At 37.0% G+C, this 20,675-nt stretch overlaps 1 protein-coding gene across 1 annotated transcript in view; it reads right to left on the bottom strand.

Annotated features, from left to right (window-relative positions):
- LOC121733528 overlaps positions 1 to 20,675 on the bottom strand; it is a 135,524-nt gene that overhangs the window by 15,563 nt on the left and 99,286 nt on the right. The window contains exon 3 of the mRNA XM_042123798.1: positions 264 to 383. Within this exon, the coding sequence (XP_041979732.1) occupies positions 264 to 383 (120 nt within the window). The remainder of the gene's footprint in view (positions 1 to 263; positions 384 to 20,675) is intronic.

The raw sequence follows: 20,675 nt of genomic DNA, 5'->3' as shown, positions 1-20,675 counted from the left end.
ATTAGATTGACAATACCAACAAGATTTGAGGAACGAGAACATGAAAAGGGCCCGAAATTGGCTTCCGTGTTATCTCCATCATCGACATCAAGGGCAATATATTTATGACCTATTGCGCACTAAGCATAGAATTAAGTCACCCGAAATTTAAGAGAATGTACAGCCCGCCCCTTCCTAATCTTTGCGCGTTTATTCCAAATTCGCGTTCCTTCTACGCCTTGTGCGCGTACCTTCCACCTCCTATCTCATCATCATCAACTCACTTGATGTAGTAGGGCTTGCCGCGCGCGTCCAGGGCCCGCTCCCAGCCGTAGGGCAGCTCGTCGCCCGCGTCCGCCCAGCACTCCGCCGGCGGCAGCCAGTGCGCCGTGCGGGTCACGTGACTGAAACAAAAGAATAGACGTTGAGAAAAATAAGAAATAGGTCCAACTAGAATCAACATTGACAGGACTTCGGACTACAGAGAGAATGTTTATAAACAGTAGCGGCGCTGGACCCCGCTTGGCGAATTAGGTCGGTAAGGACCCCGTTTTTCCTAGTCAAGAAAACGTTTAATTGCACAAGCCCAAATTGGCGTGGCTTAGTAGCAGTCCTAGCACTGTCACTGAATGCAAATAAATTTTACAACTCCAGCACGCTGCGCTTAAATGCTATGTAAATCCAGTCCACAATGGGAATGACTAGTTTAAGTAGTATTTAGTTATAGCCTAGTCATCAAAGAGATTGAAATTGACCAAACAACACTTTGCGTCTTTCATTCAAACAACAAGTAATAAGACACGCAAATGACAGAAACAAGTAACGATAGGTCAGTGGTCGGGCTTATATTTAGTTACTGTTCTGAGATAGATACCTACAATAACAATTCGTATTCAATTAAGGCGATAAAATATGAGTAGATGTTAACAATGAAAGCAGTTGCAACTGTAAAATACTTTATTTATTAAAACAATGAAACGTGAAACTTTAATTAAATGTAGTGGTGTATAATGTGATGAACTTGATATTGTCTGACCCACCCCCCACCCCCACCCACAAGGGGGAGGACAGGGGGGAACAGATCTCATTCAATGAGCCGTGTTATATTAAAACCTGATAATGTTCATTCACTCTAGTGTTTGAGGTAGATATGTATATTTGTATACTCTGTTACATTCCATTTTTGATCTACCATATTATTGTTCTACAGTATTGTACGGTAGGTGTAGGTTATTTAAATTAGTAGCTTAGCTTTATTTACTTTTAGGCTACGAATAATAAAAACTAAGGAAAAGTAACTCCGTCAAAAAACATGTTCTACAATACTTGTCAAAAATGTGTACCAGGTACACATTTCAATACATTTGCAATATTTAGGTGGCCTTGAGCGGTATCAGGCTGACGTTACATGACAGTACGAAAGGAACCAAATTTAAAACAGTAACAGTATGTTATATATATATTCAATATTTTCTAATTTCCATCTCTATGCAGACGATCTTCAAATTTATCGTCACTGTAATCTAGACGACATTGATTCCGCAGTTGCTTCAATCAACTCAGATTTACAGCGCATAGCCGACTGGGCTAGATCCTACGGTCTTTTGGTCAACCCGAAAAAGTCACAGGCCATTATAATAGGAAGCCGATATATTATGACCCAGCGATTACGTCATGTGCCGAATATCGTATATGACGGTATCATTATTGAGTATACAGAAACGGCAAGAAATTTAGGTTTAATTTTGGACAGCAACCTCTGTTGGAAGCCTCAGGTTAACGAAGTTAGCAGAAAAGTACACCACTCGCTGCACATGATGAGGAACCTCCAAAACTTTTTACCTACACAAACCAAAATTTTCCTTGTCCAAACTCTGATTTTTCCAATCCTTGATTATAAACCTGACCGAAGAGCTTTTAACAAAATTAGAGCGTTTGCAAAACCTATGCATACGCTTTATTTTTGGCTTAAAAAAATTTGACCACATAATATCAGCTCATAGGTCAAAACTCAAGTGGCTTCCTATCCATCTCCGTCGCAATTCCCATATCCTTTGTCTATTGTATAATATCCTATATAACCCCCTTTCCCCCCCTACCTTGTTGAACGGTTCAATTTTTCCCGACCACTCCATACCCCATGCAGGTCCAATATTAGAATGAATCTTTCACTCCCATCCCATCGTTCCAACTTTTACTCCTACTCCTTCACAGTTCATGCAGTCAGATTGTGGAACTCGCTTCCCCACACTGTTCGTGATAGCTCTTCCATCAGTGTGTTCAAGAAACGCTTGAAAGAGCATTATCTTCAAGAATCTCAATCCATTTAAGTAACGTTATTAAATATACATATAGTGTTTATGTATTATAGACATATTGTATAGTATTTATTATTATTATTTATAATTATTAATATTGTACTATTATTTATTTTGGTTAATATAATACACTAGATATTCCGCGCGGCTTCGCCCGCGTAAATTAAATATTTCACAGAAAAATTAGTCCACAAAAAAGCCTATGATCCTTCACGTGGTCTACTTCTTATCTGATCCAAATAACAGAAAAAATGCTCTAATAGTTCGTGAGATAAGCCCTTTCAAATAATTTCCCACGTTTTTTCCACATTTTCCTCTATTTCTTCGCTCTTATTAGTCTTAGCGTGATAGAATATAGCCTTTAGCCTTTCTCGATAACTGGGCTATCTAACACTGAAAGAATTTTTTAAATCGGACCAGTAGTTCCTGAGATTAGCGCGTTTAAATAAGCCCTTTTAAATAATTTCCCCCGTTTTTTTTCCACATTTTCCTCTATTTCTTCGCTTCTTTTAGTCTTAGCGTGATAAAATATAGCCTATAGCCTTCCTCGATAAATGGGCTATCTAACACTGAAAGATTTTTTCAAATCGGACCAGTAGTTCCTGAGATTAGCGCGTTCAAACAAACAAACAAACTAACTAACAAACTCTTCCGCTTTATAATATTAGTATAGATATATGTTTTATTATTATTATTAGTTTGGTGTACTTTTATTATAGAGGGCTGCTGTAAGAAATTTCTTTAAAAATAAGCAGTTCCTTTGTGTCGTCTTTCTATGTAATTTTTTATGTAAACAGTGTCTTGTGTGCAATAAATGTTTAAATAAATAATACATTTTAAATGGTACTGATTGATAAAATAGTTTCGTAGCTCCATGGTCTACGTAAGTTTTCGTAGCAGCTCTACAACAGCTTTCATAAATATCGACATATCGTTACAAAGCACATCACTTCAAACTTTTCAGGTGTATTAAAATTTAAAACCGTCCCCAGTTTTTGCCTGGACCATTATTTTAGTTTTCATACATTTTGTACATTTCGTATGTTTAAAATAATGAATGCGACACGACGCTGCTATCAACAACGCAAAAAATAATTAAAACAGAGCTGCTCAGGGTGCACTTTCTACTAGTTTTACGTTTGTGAATTGTTTTAAAAGTAAAATATTTAACATTTCAGGTACAATAGCGTTTACGCCAAAACGAGTCCATTGAAGCGTAAGAGCATAGTCTTTTCTATAAGTGTTTAGACCATTTTATATTGTTAATTCATCAATCATCATCAGTGCCGTAAATAGCCTTTTTTGCGCCCTGTGCCAGCTTATAATTGCACTCTTGTTTTTTAACTGGCTTCCAAAAAGCAGAAGGTTATAAATTATGTTCGGCTGTAGATTTTTTTTACTACATTGGAAAACATCTCTGGGGCGCAGCGGAAAGTACTCATCGGGAGCAATTCGAAAGAATAAGAATCTGCCTGGTCTGGCCATTCTTGCGCCCCCCCCCCCCCCCAGAGTCTATATACGCCCTGTGCCTGGGCACCGGTGGCACCGCCCTATTTACGGCACTGATCATCATCAACGACTAAGGTCTTTTATCAATGCCAGAGCTTGAGTCTTTATGAAGTCCAACATCTTATACTTCTGGGCCTATAAAAAGTTTGATAGACCACTGTGAAACGACGTGATATTAAGAGCCCATATGACCCTAACTTGACTACATACTTTAACCTAGATCTCAAAATTTGTAAGGTCTAGAAAACTGATTTCTTGACACAAGTAACTTCAGTTCATAAAGATTAAATGCTCAAGACGAAAACACGATTACTCAAAAATGCTCGATAGTTTCTTTTTTACAAAAAACCTTGTTTTAGACACATTTTTGCTTGGATCTTCGAAGTTTGCTGTCTTTACTTTAATATTTTTTAATATCTAAAAAGGTATTGATAAAACCTAAATTTGCTCAAAACACTTTTTTCATAATCATTATAGTTCGTCTTTTATTCAAGTAAAACTAACTCGGCGATGATTCCGCGCCGTCCTTTTTCACCTGGCATATGAAAGACGGGCGTGAGTGTGAAGAGAGAAGGACGATGTTTGATTTTTAGAGTCAGGTGAGCTCTTAACGAAATCCCGGTAAACATTTTAGCGCCAAAAAAGTTAGTAGATACTTACACAATTAAAACAATGGTGAAACAATGGTCAAGTTGCAAAACTTTATTACAACAATATGTATTTTATTAGTCATTAATATTTCCTTTTTACAACATTATGGGCCTGTTTCACCACTTCCTGATAAGTGCCGGATAGGCTATCCACAACTTAACTTGACAGATCAAGTATGGAGAATCTGTCCAAAAAGTTCTGAATAGCCTATTATAACTTTATCAGAAAGTTGTGAAACAGGCGCTAAGCATTTTTAATAAGTTTATTAAATACTTATATTTTCTTTATAAACATCTCACTCTCATTTAACCTTTTCTAAACAATCTGACCTCCTCAACCACGAATCTCTGTTGTAATTACACATCGCGCTGTCCGGCGACCACAGGGGACTGTTGCCGTGTGTAATTGGTGGGGCAGTTGTCCCCCCCGGTGGAGGGGGGTCGCCCCCTGACCTATGGCCACCGCAAACCACCCGGGCGTTAAGGTGCAATATCGAGGATATCACTAACTTTTGGTTCGATGTTTTGCCTATACAGGGTGTATCAAAAGTAAGTGATAATACTTTAGGGCGTGTATGTGTCCCCTATATAGAGTTTGCAGTGACAGCAGCAGCATTTTTTCATCTTTGTATGGAAAATTTCATGACGCGGGGGCGCTTGGCCATACAAATCACAAAAAAATCCCTTTTTCATCGCTGCTACTTTCACAGTAAACTCTATATAAGGAACCTAAAGTATTATCACTTAATTTTGTTACACTTTTTTTAATAAATAACGTGGTTAATAAGCTTTGTGTCTTTATAGATCCTAAACTACTATTGTACGTCATAAATATTGCGTGAAAGAGTCACGACTCACGAATATATTATATTCACAATATTTTGCTCACAATATGAATGTTGTAGAATTGAATTATTGATTTCAACACCGTCGCATCGTCTGTTCTATTGTTCCAACAATTTCAGTAACATTTTAAACTTTTATCTCGAAACGACGTGTCTTGACTTCTAAGCTATTATTGTATCTTATTATGTCGATTTCATACGTGCGAGTTCTTCATAAAGGGTACGTCAATGTTCCACAAACAGTGGATAAAACACAGGTTTTAATTCATTCTAAACCGCTGAAGGAAATGTTGCGGATTTTAATTACCGACCGCGGTAGAGGGTTAAACACACGAGACCTTATTAAATATACCTTTGACAAAAAACGCGGTCATTTTAGGGTTAAAACACTTTTTTTTATTAAATAAAAAAAAGATTGAGGGTAACTCATTTATGCTACGTCCTGTACTATATATTGAAAACAAGTAATCCTTTTTACCTTTCTTTAGGGTGAAGCCAAAAGAACGTAATTACTAATTTGTGAGTTGTGAGTCGCAGAATTTTTCGCTGGCAGAAATTCTGCTGCATTTAGTTTCATACAAAAGTCTTGTTTGATTCACACGAGCGTAATTTTGTAAGTCATGATTTGTATGAAAAGATACTTATGCGACCGAAATTCTGCAACTCACGACTCACAAAATTACGCTAGTTTGGCTTCACCCTAAAGGGCTATATATTATTCAGGTAAAAAATTACTTCTTACCGGATATTACTAAACACAGGATTATACTCAAAAGTTTTTTAATACAAGAGTGACCTTCTCACCGCTGATTTAATTTTGACGATTTTTATAGAGACCCAGTAGAGGACATAGGATAATTTTTACCTCGAAAAATTGTACGATACGATTCAGACACCAAGGAATATCTGATAAACTACTCTAAAAATAAAATATTAGTATTTGTACAAAAGCAGTTTCCAATAAGAACTTTAACCCTATTTCCTGTTATCGAATCCGGAGGGATTTCCCAACGTGTTCAGCACGTGTGTTCACTGTTAGTGTAATCCAATCTTGAACTAACGCCAATAAACTCGAGCTCTCTATACCTTGTACCTTTTAAACAGTCCCCTGGTAATAGCACTTAAGTTTACCAGGGGACTGTTGGAAAATGTGTACTAAATACTACGTCCAGAGCTCTTTTAGTAAAGTTTTTTTATGAAATAATACTTTGTTTCAATGGAGTGGTAGTATATTACCAAAAAATAAAAGACATATTATTATTGTTGTTTACTAAGCATTTTCTAGCTCTATAATAAACTATGCTTATTATAGCTTTTTTTTGGTTTCGTTGGGGGAATGCGTTTACGCATCCGCGGAGCCTGGGGAGGACCACCGAGGTATGTGGGGACTCCCCGGGGCGGACGTAATATCCGCACCCGGGACTACCCACTAAAACCCCAACGGTGTTCCTGCTCCTGAAGGTACTATACGGGAAACGCGTGATACACGATTAACAACCGAAACTGATCGATACATAAAATATTACAGCGGCATCATATTGAGCGAATTTTGAGTCGATGTATAATAATAATGAAAAGTTTGCGGAGGATTTAAATATGACAGAAGGCGAATCTGCATAGCTAGCACAAGCACGTAGACAAACGAAAGAAACTAAATTTTGACAGTTTTACCGGAAAAACATTGGAGTAAAAGTTTCTTTCGTATCTCGATATCTTTTGCTTTTGAAAATCTATATGTCAAGCATGACGATCCGCTTTTGACATTTAGTTTCTTGATTCTGTTTTTATTTTTATTATGGCACTTGGCTATAAAACCGTGGCCAGTGTCGAGTAAATGGCGGCAAATTCAAAAAATCGATGTATAGCAACCCTGTCTATAGCCGGAATTATAGTTTTGATCTACAAACTACGAATAATAAAGTTCCTTAGTTTTTATTATTCGTATTTCGTAGATCAAAACTATAATTCCGGCTATAGACAAGGTTGCTACACGTCGATTTTTTTGAATTTGCCGCCATTTACTCGACACTGGCCATGGTTTTATAGCCGAGGTGCCATAATTAAAAAGAAAGAACCAAGAAACTAAATGTCAAAAAAAAAATTGCCGTTGCTTTAATGGTTGCTATGGAAAGAGTTTCTTGTCTTTGTCCACCGAAACTTAAGTCGATGGGTGGTGCCATGCTCGGGAATAAGATATGTAGACATGGGAAAGAAACTGCCATTACTTTCTTCCGAAGAATCGACTGGGAAACCCCGTGCTAGCTACGCTGGGATACGTATAAGGGCATAATATGGAAAACTGTTGAAATGTTATTTTTTACAGGGTTACGGAATAAATGCTTATCAGGCTTTTAGTAATGGGTTTGTTTTGAAATATAATATCTGGGACCAGTAAGACCATACTTTCGTCAGAGATAAGTGAGCGGTATATATTGCAAGTGTTTATTGGAAATAATATTGTTTTTATTCATATTTTTAAATTAACTTAACCCTTACACCAAATATTACTTATTATTCTAAGGATTAGGGGATATCATTACGTAAAAAAAAGTCTAGTAAGCAGTAACATTCAGTAGCTAGCGGGCAATAGCTATGTAATTCGTAAACGTAACGTTATCGAAATTAATAAGTGAAGATAATAAAAACGTACAAATTTTCGTGCTTTCCACTCTAAATCTGATAGCTAAATGTCGTGATTATTTTCGTTGAACTACAAGTTTAAAACTAAAATAGAAATATTGTAGTGTTTTTAGATCTATATAAAGTATGACGTACCTACACTTTAATTTAATACAGTACTATAGCAGCGCATCGCCGTGACACAAATACACGTAGCGCGCTGACGCCATGTCCATTGTTCTATCTCTCTGCAGATTATAATTACACCACACTTAACATACAGTAGAGCAGCCATACTCAAAGTGTGCTCCTAAAGCCTTTGCGAGGGCTCCGAGATGATATTTGTAATAAGAGGGAAATCTCAACGATATGGAGTCATTTTAAAAAAAAAAGAATGATTATTGTAGTTAATTATGTTCACTTTCAGCCATAATATCAGCCTTGAAATCCATTATTTTCCGCCCCAAAAAAGTTTAAGATCCCCTGTAGTAGAGTAACTCAGGTGTATCCTTGCAATCAGACTCACTCAACAGTCAACACGTAGATTAATTTTCAGGCCCGCGCTACGAAATTCTGTATCTTTTGACGCAAAGAATTTTTGAAATGTTATTGTGTGCGTGTGACTGATTTTGGCGATCTACGAGTAGTTAAAGGTAGTCTACTGTACATGTTTATATTGTGATCCGGCTAGATAAATTATGGGGGCCTCTGAGTAGTTATGGCTTTATAAATGACAAAAAATGTACTACCTTTTAATTAATCTTTAATGTTTTGTTTTCGTAGAAATTTGAATCCATAATCAAATATTATAATACCCGGTTTATCTGAATGTTAAATAAATCTTCTAGATTGTTAACTACCTTCCTACGTAACGTCCCACGCGTCAATGAAACGCGGTTGTTTCATTTCTACAACTTATCAAAAACTTCGATTTTAAGTCTTTATAGGGTTGCCAATTTTCCTTTTAGTATAAAAAGGGTTGCCAATTTTTTCTCGAACATCTCTCATCACTTTTCTTCAAAAGAACCATATTTACTTTGGGCTATGATTTTCACCACGATTAGATATCACGCATAATTATAGTGGTCCATTATTATCAGCAATTATTATTATACTAATTGTCCCTTCATTTTCCAACGTGGAATGTATAAGAAAAACATCTAGAAAAGTGTAGTAGGTACTAGCCCTGGCCTATTATCTCTGTCCAGCTGTCGGCGTGACCCACATACCTCAAGGTTCCCTCGCTGTGGAGAATTCCTTTTGAATAACACAACAGTCAACAAGGGGAATACTGTGACCAGTGTAAAAATATTAAGATTTAGTTCACTCCATGGTTATCTGTTTGTTTGCTACCTCTTTACGTTTTAACTCTACTGAACCAATAGAAGACTTCCATGAGTGGGTACCGCGAATCGAAAGAAATTCTGCGACAAAGAAGTTGAGGGAAACATTAAAGGAGTGAGCACACTGAGATGGGCCGTGCCGGGGCTCATCGCAAAAATCCGCCTCCATACAATTTGTATGGAAGCGGAAATCCGCTGCGCCCCGACACGACGTGAGAGACGTGACGTGGGAGAGCCATGCTTAGGCACGAATGGGCCGGCTCGACCGGAGAAATACCACGTCCTCACAGAAAACCGGCGTGAAACAGCGCTTGCGCTGTTTTTCGCCGAGTGAGTGAGTTTACCGGAGGCCCAATCCCCTACCCTATTCCCTTCCCTACCCTCCCCTATTCCCTTCCCTTCCCATCCCTACCCTCCCCTTACCTATTCCCTTTTAAAAGGCCGGCAACGCACCTGCAGCTCTTCTGATGCTGCGAGTGTCCATGGGCGACGGAAGTTGCTTTCCATCAGGTGACCCGTTTGCTCGTTTGCCCCCTTATTTCATAAAAGAAAAAAGACACAGTGTGCGATACGCGCATCCGCTTCTATACAAATTGTATGGAGGCGGATTTTTGCGATGAGCCCCGGCACGCTGAGACCCGGCACGGCCCGTCTCAGTGTGCTCACTTCTTTAGTAAGGGGCAATCCACATATTCTTACAAAATTAACATTTCTTTAACCCTCCAATGTCACACTTTCTTTGAAGCTGTTACGTAATTTTACGTTTTTAAATAATAAAGTCACTTTTCTAATAAGTACATTATGATTGATTTATTAAAACTTTCAGTCTTAACGCGAACAGACTAAGCCGACTATTTCCTGTGAATATGGCGCTAATAGAATGAGGTGGTAGAGATAACAGCGTTAGTCGACTCCGACTATCTAGTTATGGCAGGCGAGCTTAAATCATAATATTATGACTGTTCACGACTATACTACCCCCGACTGGACCTTATACTGACGGTATAGGGATTATTATTGTATGAGCTGTGGGGTAAATTTACTCTGAACGAAAAGAGCCATAGAACACAGAGGAATCCTGATTGCGCACTTTGATCATAGACATATTAATCGATATCCATACTAATCCACGGTAATATTATAAATGCGAAAGTGTGTCTGTCTGTCTGTTACCTCTTCACGTCTAAACTGCTGAACTGATTTTTCTGAAATTTGGTATGAAGATACCTTGAGTCCTGGGACAGAACATAGGATACTTCTATAACTAATTTTGGCGCACCAGAGTTGCGGGCATTTCATCTAGTAGCAGAAAATGTGGTGAAATCAAAATGATAAGTCAATGAAAGTATTTTGTAGGCTGTATCGCATATCCTACTACTTACATTAGTATACAACTAATGTTGTCATCTGTATTAAACATACTATAATTTTAGAAACGAATAAGTTAAAGCATCTTACAAAATCTTCACCGAATTGAAACATTTGTAAATCGAACTTTTAACAATGGGAAGTTTATTGAGTTTAGGAAACTAACAAAGTGAGATTTCCCCAAACTCCGAATTCAAACGTGATAATATCATTATAGGTTTGAACACAGTTCTGCACGATAATTTTGAAGTAATTTTGAACCCTGCCTTATAATAAAATTGACGTGAGTAATACGTGGGAGAGCCATACTTCGGCACGAATGGGCCGGCTCGACCGGAAAAACCTCACAGAAAACCGACGTGAAACAGCTTGCGCTGTGTTTCACCGAATGAGTGAGTTTACCGGAGGCCCAATCCCCTACCCTATTTCCTTCCCTACCCTCCCCTATTACCCTATTCCCTCTTAAAAGGCCGGCAACGCACCTGCAGCTCTTCTGATGCTGCGAGTGTCCATGGGCAACGGAAGTTGCTTTACATCGGTACCCGTTTGCTCGTTTGCCCCCTTATTTCATAAAAAAAATATACACTTTCGTACAAAAAAATATACAGCCTTTTCCGGATGATAAAAATAATGTTACTAAACTACTTTTTAAAATACTTTTTATCCCGGGAAAATGTACGGTTCACGCGCGATGAACGAATTTTGGCACAACGGAATTGCAAGCACTATATGGTAGTAATTTACATCTAATATACACTGTTTTAATACCTAAAATGATACAAAAAAATATATCCCTGCCTTACAAGATAGTCCCTTTGTACGGTAATAACGAGGGCCCTCAAAACAATACCCTTGTCCTAACCTTATTATTGTATGAAGCTGCGAACAAAAAGTTGTATGTGCTTACACCTTATTAGTTTAATAACGTGAAACTGCCTAGCTGGTGTTCCTTTGCATTTTTCTATATTCTATCCTATACTTTTGTATCCATTTTTTCATCACTATAATTTCAGAAAAAAATACGTGTGGCACTCGGGCACTGCTACGGTAAAGCTATGCAAATATAATTCGCATACGTCTAGTAGCACGCACACAAATACCGTGCCGAAGTCTCACCGCTGTGCCGGTCCGAATGGGGGGTGTTAGATTTTCTTCGTTACGGCATTTCTTGATTCGATCGCCGCGCTCAAAGCCCCCGATAAAAGATATGCAATAGCTTAAAATCATAACCCTCCTTTTTTCTTCGCCGTAGTCGGGTAAAAAACAGACAATATAAATATAATATTTTCGCATTAAATATTAGTAGGGTTTTGTAGGTCATATAAAAGCGTCTACGTATAAAACTGTCACTAGGTGAAGCTCGACAATGCACTTCCCTCATCTAATTCTATTTCCCGGAGATCTGTGACCGGGTCACGAGTGTGCGCTGACCTTTATACCTCCAGCAGGCTCTTGGTAGTGTACGCTTATCTTTATACTACTTGTTATTTAGATCGACTTATGTGAATTACATTTTAAAATCACTTGAATTAGGTTTAATAAATGATTGATACTGGATAAAAGTTAACAAGTTTAACTCTTTTCCAGGGCAAACATGGAAACTGGACATAGTAAAAGTTTTAAAATTTTCAGGTTCCTTAAAAACTTAATTTTATCTTTTTTTTACCGAGTCTCCACCGAAAACACATCAATGCTGTATTAATGTGGATCGAAATGTGGTATTCACTATTCAGCATTCAAGCTACATGCTTACACCAAACACGTACTCTGACTCAATTGGATCTACGTGGTCTATTCACGGGACGATTATTGAAAATACCCCAATACGACGTACTACGTTGAACGCACGACGTAATATACGTTGTAAGGGAAATCTACGTCGACAGATTTCGTTTAAAGGCCTCTATTTTTTCTCTTTTCTCTATTCTTTATTATATTTCCGATGGATAGCCAATATTACCATGATTATGAAGCTGCTGGCCTGCGCAATTAACATCGATCGTGGGAGTACACGAATATGGCCCATTCACACGTTATAACTTAATTGAGCCACCATAGGAGAACATATAGAGGCCGCATAAAGCACACACGCCTATAGAGATATCCCATAACCGGCAAGGTGATTAATATGCATACAAAATTTATGCTTGACAGCATTGCTTATTAATTATTACTGTACGGTTTTCGCCTATTGAAGTGCTGTTACAACTAACAACATACAAAATCACCCTGGGAGCAATTTTTGTAGCGGAATCCTAGTTCAGTATTATTCTTGAAATAGATGTGATAGTATTTTGCATAATGCATACAAACAATTCATTAACACAGGTACGTAATTAGTGCACTAACTCCCTGAGCAAATACTAAATATGTTCACTAATTGCAATTATGTTAAACGCTTTTAGTATAAACTAATTATTTAAAATTAATCTCTTAATTAAAATTAATCAAAACAATTTGTATGTTATCTTATATATAAAATTCTCGTGTCACAATGTTAGGCCGCGTACCTACTCCTCCGAAACGGCTTTACTGATTTTAACCAAATTTTATATGCATATTATGTCGTTCTGAGAATCGGCTACTGGGTACTTTTTATATTGATAAGTGCATTTGTTGAATAAATAATAGTAAATTTTATTACAACTCGAGACTGACGGCGACCATTGTTTGCACGACGGGATAGCGATAGACGTTGCCATGGTGACATACTTATTTAGTCAATTCAATAAAATAACATGGGCGAAATACTTTATATGGCAAAGAAACGTTTGCCGGGACAGCTAGTAAACTTATAACTATTGCGAGCGGCTCCGACCATATAAACACGGTATCCCACGGTAACAAGATTTTACAAAGGAAGCACTTTTTTTTCCAAGTAATTTTCCCGGTTCTAAAGCCTCCATTTATCAAAAAAACGACATTATTCAAATTATTAGTTACCCATTTCATCCACTCGTGTCTTCAATTACATTTGGTGGAAAATCAGACTTTGTTTGCGTATGCTAAGGATTATTGTCACAGAAACATTTTCGTCGACCGCAGGCAGGATCTTAGGTATGGATAAACAATAACTCACAGTATTTGAATAATATTATTTCAGCTGTGTTTCGCCGACTGTTATGGTATTTTTATGAATATGTCCCTCAGTTTATGTCCTTACACGGGACTTTTATGGGCACTTGCGGCACATCTGTGGTTAAACTGTGCCAGCGGGCGGAGGGAAATCGGGAGCCCACGTGATGGTATGCAGTAACTTTCCCATCGATAGAGGGGAATGAAATATAATATATAACCGATTCTTAAAATGAAAATTGTTTTCTTAATTTTACTGAAAATCATGGTTATTACTTTTTACATCTGTCTGTGTGTGTGTCTACTGTCTAGTACTTTTTTGAATTTAGACCTTACTGAACGAATTTCAGTCAACCATTCCGAATTTACCAATCTTGGGCCATATTTCCATAAGATATTCATTTATTGCTTCCATAGTTTTATTAAAATACAAGTGCGTTTACCGTCTGTCATTTCTTCAAACCGCGACGATTTCTGTCAATAAGAAAAGTCGCGGCAAAGGATATCTATCGTAAAAGAAAAATTGCAGTTCTTTGAGTTAAATTACCATTATCACAAAGTTTTTTAAATCAATCACAACGAAAGCCAAACAAATGAAGCGACACGGGCAAATCTAAATAAAACTGAGAACACAAACTGAGGGGTAAGAGGGTTCACTCAATAACTCTTAAGCCACTGAAGCGAGAACCGTATCGGTACCAAGTCGGTTCCAACTTCACTCCACTTTAGCCCCTTTCCCTCTACAAGTGGGGCATTAGTATGCGCATATGTTTGATGTTTTTAAATGTGTTTTCTTATGTTTACTTATTTAGTAGAAGTTTTAGACTACATAATAGACATGTGTGGATGTAGTTACCACTTACATTTTACTCATTTTTATCCTTATAATTTGAACATAAATCCTTTGTAACTTACCTAATAACTAAACTATGTTGCCCCAAAATTCGTTTATCGTGCGAGAACCGTCCATTTTGCCGGGATAAAAAGTATCCTATGTCCTTTCCCGGGAATCTAAGTATCTCCAATCTCCATGCCAAATTTCAGGAAAATCAGTTCAGCGGTTTGTGCGTGAAGAGGTAACAGACGAGACAGACAGACTTTCGCATTTATAATATTAGTAAGTATGGATTGCATTTTACCGTTGCACTATTGTCGGACTGTATCGAGGTAATAACCGTGCTCAGGCCAATGAAGATAAGGACAAACACTATCTAACCTAGGGATATCTAGGTCGCCCATTATTACTGTTACCGTTGTATTTTGAAAAATTATCTTATTTCTACTTTTCATTAATTTCTTTTTGCAATAACTATAAGTAGCAAATAATAGAAAATACAATATGATAATGCTATCGTTCACAAAGCATACTAAAAAACAATCGTTTAGTATTTTGATCAAAACCAATTTGGTATTGTAGTAAGTATAGGCTCTGAATTAACTAATACCTCTTTTTAGTAAGTGGTAGTGGTACGTTTATTATAGAGGTAGTGGTGTGGCATGTATGTGGCAGTGAATAGTGGTGTGGTATGTTAGTGGTAGTGGTGTAGTGGTATATTTGTGGTAGTGGTGCAGGTGGTGGCGCATTGCGGTGCGATCGATTTTTTACAAATTCCGAGTAGCGATAACTGCGTTTGGGCACGCGACTGCACCTGGGGCTATGCAGTATGCACTTTTATTACTCAAAGCTACATATTAGTAATAGAGCTGTACTTGAAATCAACTAGAACCCTGATTCTACTACAGTTTCAATATGGTTTCAATGCAGTATCCGTGGCATATTTTATTGGGGCTTAAGCCACTTGCACTGCACTTTTATTACAGCTACATATTAGTAATAGCTGTACTTGAAGTCAACTAGAACCCTGATTCTGCTACAGTTTCAATATAGTTTCGATGCAGTATCCGTGGCATATTATATTGGGGCTGAGCCACTGTAAAGATAGCAAAATAGCCAAGCAACATGAAGGCTAATAGGAACAGAGTTTGAAATGAAACGAAAATAAATTAAAGGATGAAATTAAAAATTTGAAAAAGAACAGAGTTGAGAAGGTGCGTAGATACTGACCTCTATATTACACTGGACAGGCGATCGCTATCAATAAAATGTTCCTATTTGAAAGTCGCCATATTGGCGCTGATTGCTATGTGAAAGCAGAGTGAGTGTACTTGGAACTACTATTTTGCAAATGGCGGTTGTCATTTTCTATGTAATTAGTTCACAGTACGCTCACCGCGGCGCTTCAAATTGGCACAAAAAATAGCTGTCATTTTGTACGGCATAGCCTGGCCAGTGTATTATTGAGGTCGGTGTGCGTAGATCACTCCTATCAGGTAATCCATATTTGGAATGATGGATCATCCATCATTCATTTACCAATGCGAAAGTAAGTTTGATTGTCCTTTACGGCTTAGCGCTTTAACACGAAACCAAAATATTTTTGAACCGAAACTTAGAGAGCTCTGAGAAAGAACAGGAAAGTTTTTTTCTGCGAAAACGAATTTCCGCGGACATCCTAAGTTTTACATAATAGCATTTATGGTGGAAATCCACTGAAATATTATTTTCTGAGTTGGCGGTCGGCGCAGGCCATTCGTAAGTAAATGTTGTAACACGTGTACGAGCATCCATCACACCCTCGTCAAAGTCAATCAAACATCCCCCAGCACCCCCCAACACCCCCCCCACAACAATTGATTTCTTTCGAATCGCGCCCCCGGAAAAAATCTCTTCTAATGTTATTATGTTCTTGGACCTTTTATTTGTATACGTGTAAATAGATTTATGATGTCATACATTTTACGATAAAAGAACAAGGGTTTTCAGTTGTAGGCCACGCAAAAGATAAAGATCGCTTGTCAAAAATGAAAGGGGTAGTTTTAAAAGTTTAATTTAAGATCTATATCGACCGATATGTACGTTGGGTTGTTTTGTGTAGAAAGGGCAAAGACACTTTTAATTTCCGTTAGCACATACCATCAGGTGATCCTTGTACTCGTTGGCTCTTATATTTTCAAAGAAAGCTCTCAAATCTAATCAAATATTCCATAAAGTTTTCAAACAAAAACGTCCGGCCCTCAAAGATTAGAACAAATCTAATTATGCAGGGGAAATTGAAGTTAAAGTACAAACGATTTTCGAAAAAAAAATAAGGCCGAATATTTTTCATTAGTGTCAGTTAAACCATGCTATAGCCAGAGTAGACAAAATGATAGAGTATGCCGACTTAGAACAGCGTAGCTAGCACGGGGTTTCCCAGTCGATTCTTCGGAAGAAAGTAATGGCAGTTTCTTTCCCATGTCTACATATCTTATTCCCGAGCATGGCACCACCCATCGACTTGAGTTTCAGTGGACAAAGACAAGAAACTCTTTCCATAGCAACCATTAAAGCAACGGCAATTATTTTTTTTGACATTTAGTTTCTTGGTTCTTTTTTTTTAATTATGGCACCTCGGCTATAAAACCATGGCCAGTGTCGAGTAAATGGCGGCAAATTAAAAAAATCGACGTGTAGCAACCTTGTCTATAGCCAGAATTATAGTTTTGATCTACGAAATACGAATGATAAAAACTAAGGAACTTTATTATTCGTAGTTTGTAGATTAAAACTATAATTCCGGCTATAGACAGGGTTGCTATACATCGATTTTTTGAATTTGCCGCCATTTACTCGACACTGGCCATGGTTTTATAGCCAAGTGCCATAATAAAAATAAAAACAGAATCAAGAAACTAAATGTCAAAAGCGGATCATCATGCTTGACTTATAGATTTTCAAAAGCGAAAGATATCGAGATAGGAAAGAAACTTTTACTCCAATGTTTTTCCGGTAAAACTGTCAAAATTTAGTTTCTTTCGTTTGTCTACGTGCTTGTGCTAGCTATGCTGATGTTGAAATTTTTAAATTTGACGTATTATGACGAAAATCGTCGCTAGGGTTGTTAACTTGTTACCTACGAATTTAAAAATATGACATATTCGATGGACGTGTTCCTCTTTGGTCGTATTGTTGTTTGTGTTTTGGCACATGCGATTAAAATTGTCAGAATCCAATTTTGAAATCTTTATTTTAAATATTTAAAAATTAATTATATCAGCCAGCGTGAGGCACAATCCGTTCATAATCCTAGTGAAACCCGACGAATTTGACAGATATTGAAATATGTCGTAGGTAACAGGCCGACTTAATCTTTAAGATGTATGGCCTATATAAATTAAGAATTAAAAAAAAAAAAAAAAAGTTAACAACCCTAGCGACGATTTTCGTCATAATACGTCAAATTTAAAAATTTCAACATCAGTTCTAAGTCGACATACTCTATAATTCTGTCTACTCTGACGGCGGCATACTTTGATGCATGTGTGTGCGTGTGAAATTTTTAACCCTAGTAGACGAGTAGACCAACCCTTCCATAAAATATCACAGCTACAATGAAAATAATGTATGGGATTTAGACAGAGACGAATATTAATTACGTAACTTTAATTAATAATTATTGAAGGAAGATTTTGACATAATCTTCATACATTATCTGTCATTATCTTCACACACAATATTTTCATTAAATTAAAGCTTAATCTTCTGAGTGCGGCCTTCAGTTACATTTTATTAAGTTGACTGGTTTAGTTTAGAATATTTTAGTCTGTCTATTAGGCGGTACGGGTGACTTTATTTCTTTTATCACAACAGCTAAACCTGTTTGTTTGATAAGCATGTTTATCCATGACAATCAAATAGCCAATTAAAATGAGCTCTTGAATTTACACTAAAAGAGCTACACAATTTCACTTGCTTTACCTTTTGGAACATCGGGCCGGATCGTGTATCATAGGGAGTAGTCGGGAATGGCTCTCGGCTGAAGAGTGCTTGTCGCTCTCACAGTCAAACTTACAACTCTACATACAAGAAGCACTAATTTAATTAACACGATCTCAAAGAGTCGTATGATATTTTACATGTACCGACAGGTTTTTAAAGTAGAGTTGATAATTAAAAGCACGAAAGAGGTGAATAAATTGATTCAAATGTGGATACTAACGTTTTACAGTTTTAGAATTTGTTCAAATAGGAACGTAGAAGCCTCGTGTGTGGACATTAGATAAAAATATTATTTGAAGAAATACTTATTTCTACAGTAAACAGTTACCGTTGCCCTCACAAAGTTTTTAACAAATTAAAGTTTTTTGCATTCTATTTTACTAGGTACATCTAAAAATATATTTGATGGTGGTAAATGTTTTTACTTTTGATCCTTAGCACTAGATAGTTTATTACTCGTACAGAAAATTTAAAGTATTAAAGTTAGTAAGACGGCGCAAATATCCTTATATTGATCAAATTCTCAATTCTATACTCATCTATCGACAAAATCGAAAACATCCCAATTCTGACCTTTAACACGTACGCAATAAGCACTACAATGAATAATTAAACCAATTTCAATGATGAACCATCAAAATTCAGACGGCGTTGTCGAACGAACATCACGCTTTGGCAATAACCATTAAAGCAGCATTGGGATAGTTGATAGACAAACAAGGGGATTTTCCTGTACTAATGTACAGGAAAATCCTTCACAGAAATAAAGGTTATACTAGAGTAAAATCGGTCAAGTGCAAGTCGGACCCGCGCACAAAAACATTTGCTCTTTCAGCACTAGTACTTTCACAGACAACTCTATAGAAGATAATAATAATAATAATATCTATGGACGCTTCACACCACGTCAGTCCTGTGCTAAGTACCTGAAGGACTTGTGTTACAGGTACCAGACAACGGAAATATATAATTAATACTCAATTATTCTATACATATATTTAAGATTTTTATTATATGATACACATATTTAATACACATCCATGATCCCGGAAACTTTGAAAACTTTTCTTTCTGTCGGCGGGATTTAAACCCGCGACTCCCGGCTTGAGCTACCAACAGCCCACCAACTGAGCCACAGAGGTCGTCAATAATATAATATCTAGGGAAATTATCACATAATAATTATATAGTTTTGTTACCCTGTATACACAATTACACAGATCGATTTTATATTAGTAAGAAAGCATAACAGCTATAGCTTAACTTTAGCTTATAGTGTGCTTAATAATATAGTGAACACAAGACACTCGATATCATGATTACATGGGGGTCGTGGGTTCGAAGCTTAGTGTGAAATTGCCTCCACACCATCATATTACTGAGCATTATAATTAGTGTTCAAACATTAATTTTCCGGCGTATACACCTGCTTGATGTATCTAAGATGAGTGTTAATAAGTTCTTCTACAACCATACCTTCATCATACATATATATATACGTTTGTTGACGCTTAATAATAATAATAATAATACGTTTATTGATATCCCAAAAACGTACATCTTATTTACAGGCAATGAATATTGTACACAAATTAGGATTTAAACTCGGATGGCACAGGTTGGTTGATCTCTGACTTCGAAACTATTATAATGTGATATCGGAGTCAGTGATTCTCACAGTTGAGGCGGTTGTAAAAGAAGTACAATCCAATGTTCATGTTATTATAATTTTATAATCTACCATGTTTTTGGGTTTAGCAAACAAATACTTTTAGATATTATATATTAAATGTAAAACATAGGCTAGAGTTAAGGATAAAAAGGTCATTTTGTGTGTGCACACATACACACACACGTGTGTATGTGTGTGTGTGTGTATGTTTGTGTTTATCATGTCCTAGCCCTACGACACGCGTGTCTTGGGTTCAGTAAATGGTACTGTCTAGGGGGAAAGAAGGGTGTGTGTGTGTGTGTGTATCTCTCTGTGTGTGTGTGAGTGCGAGCCCCATAGCCCTACGACAGTGTCTTGGGTTCAGTAAGTAAAAATTGCTATGGTGCAAGAATTAGAGATGTTGTGTGTTTGTGTGGGTACTAAGTATATTAAATGTATACTACATTTATTTTCATGCCATCATGATTCATATCTAGGG

This window comes from Aricia agestis, chromosome 14 (genome assembly GCF_905147365.1).
Source record: "Aricia agestis chromosome 14, ilAriAges1.1, whole genome shotgun sequence".
In the NCBI taxonomy this organism is placed as follows: domain Eukaryota; kingdom Metazoa; phylum Arthropoda; class Insecta; order Lepidoptera; family Lycaenidae; genus Aricia; species Aricia agestis.
The sequence above is the reverse complement of the archived record's forward strand: the minus strand, read 5'-3'. Positions and strand labels throughout refer to the sequence as shown.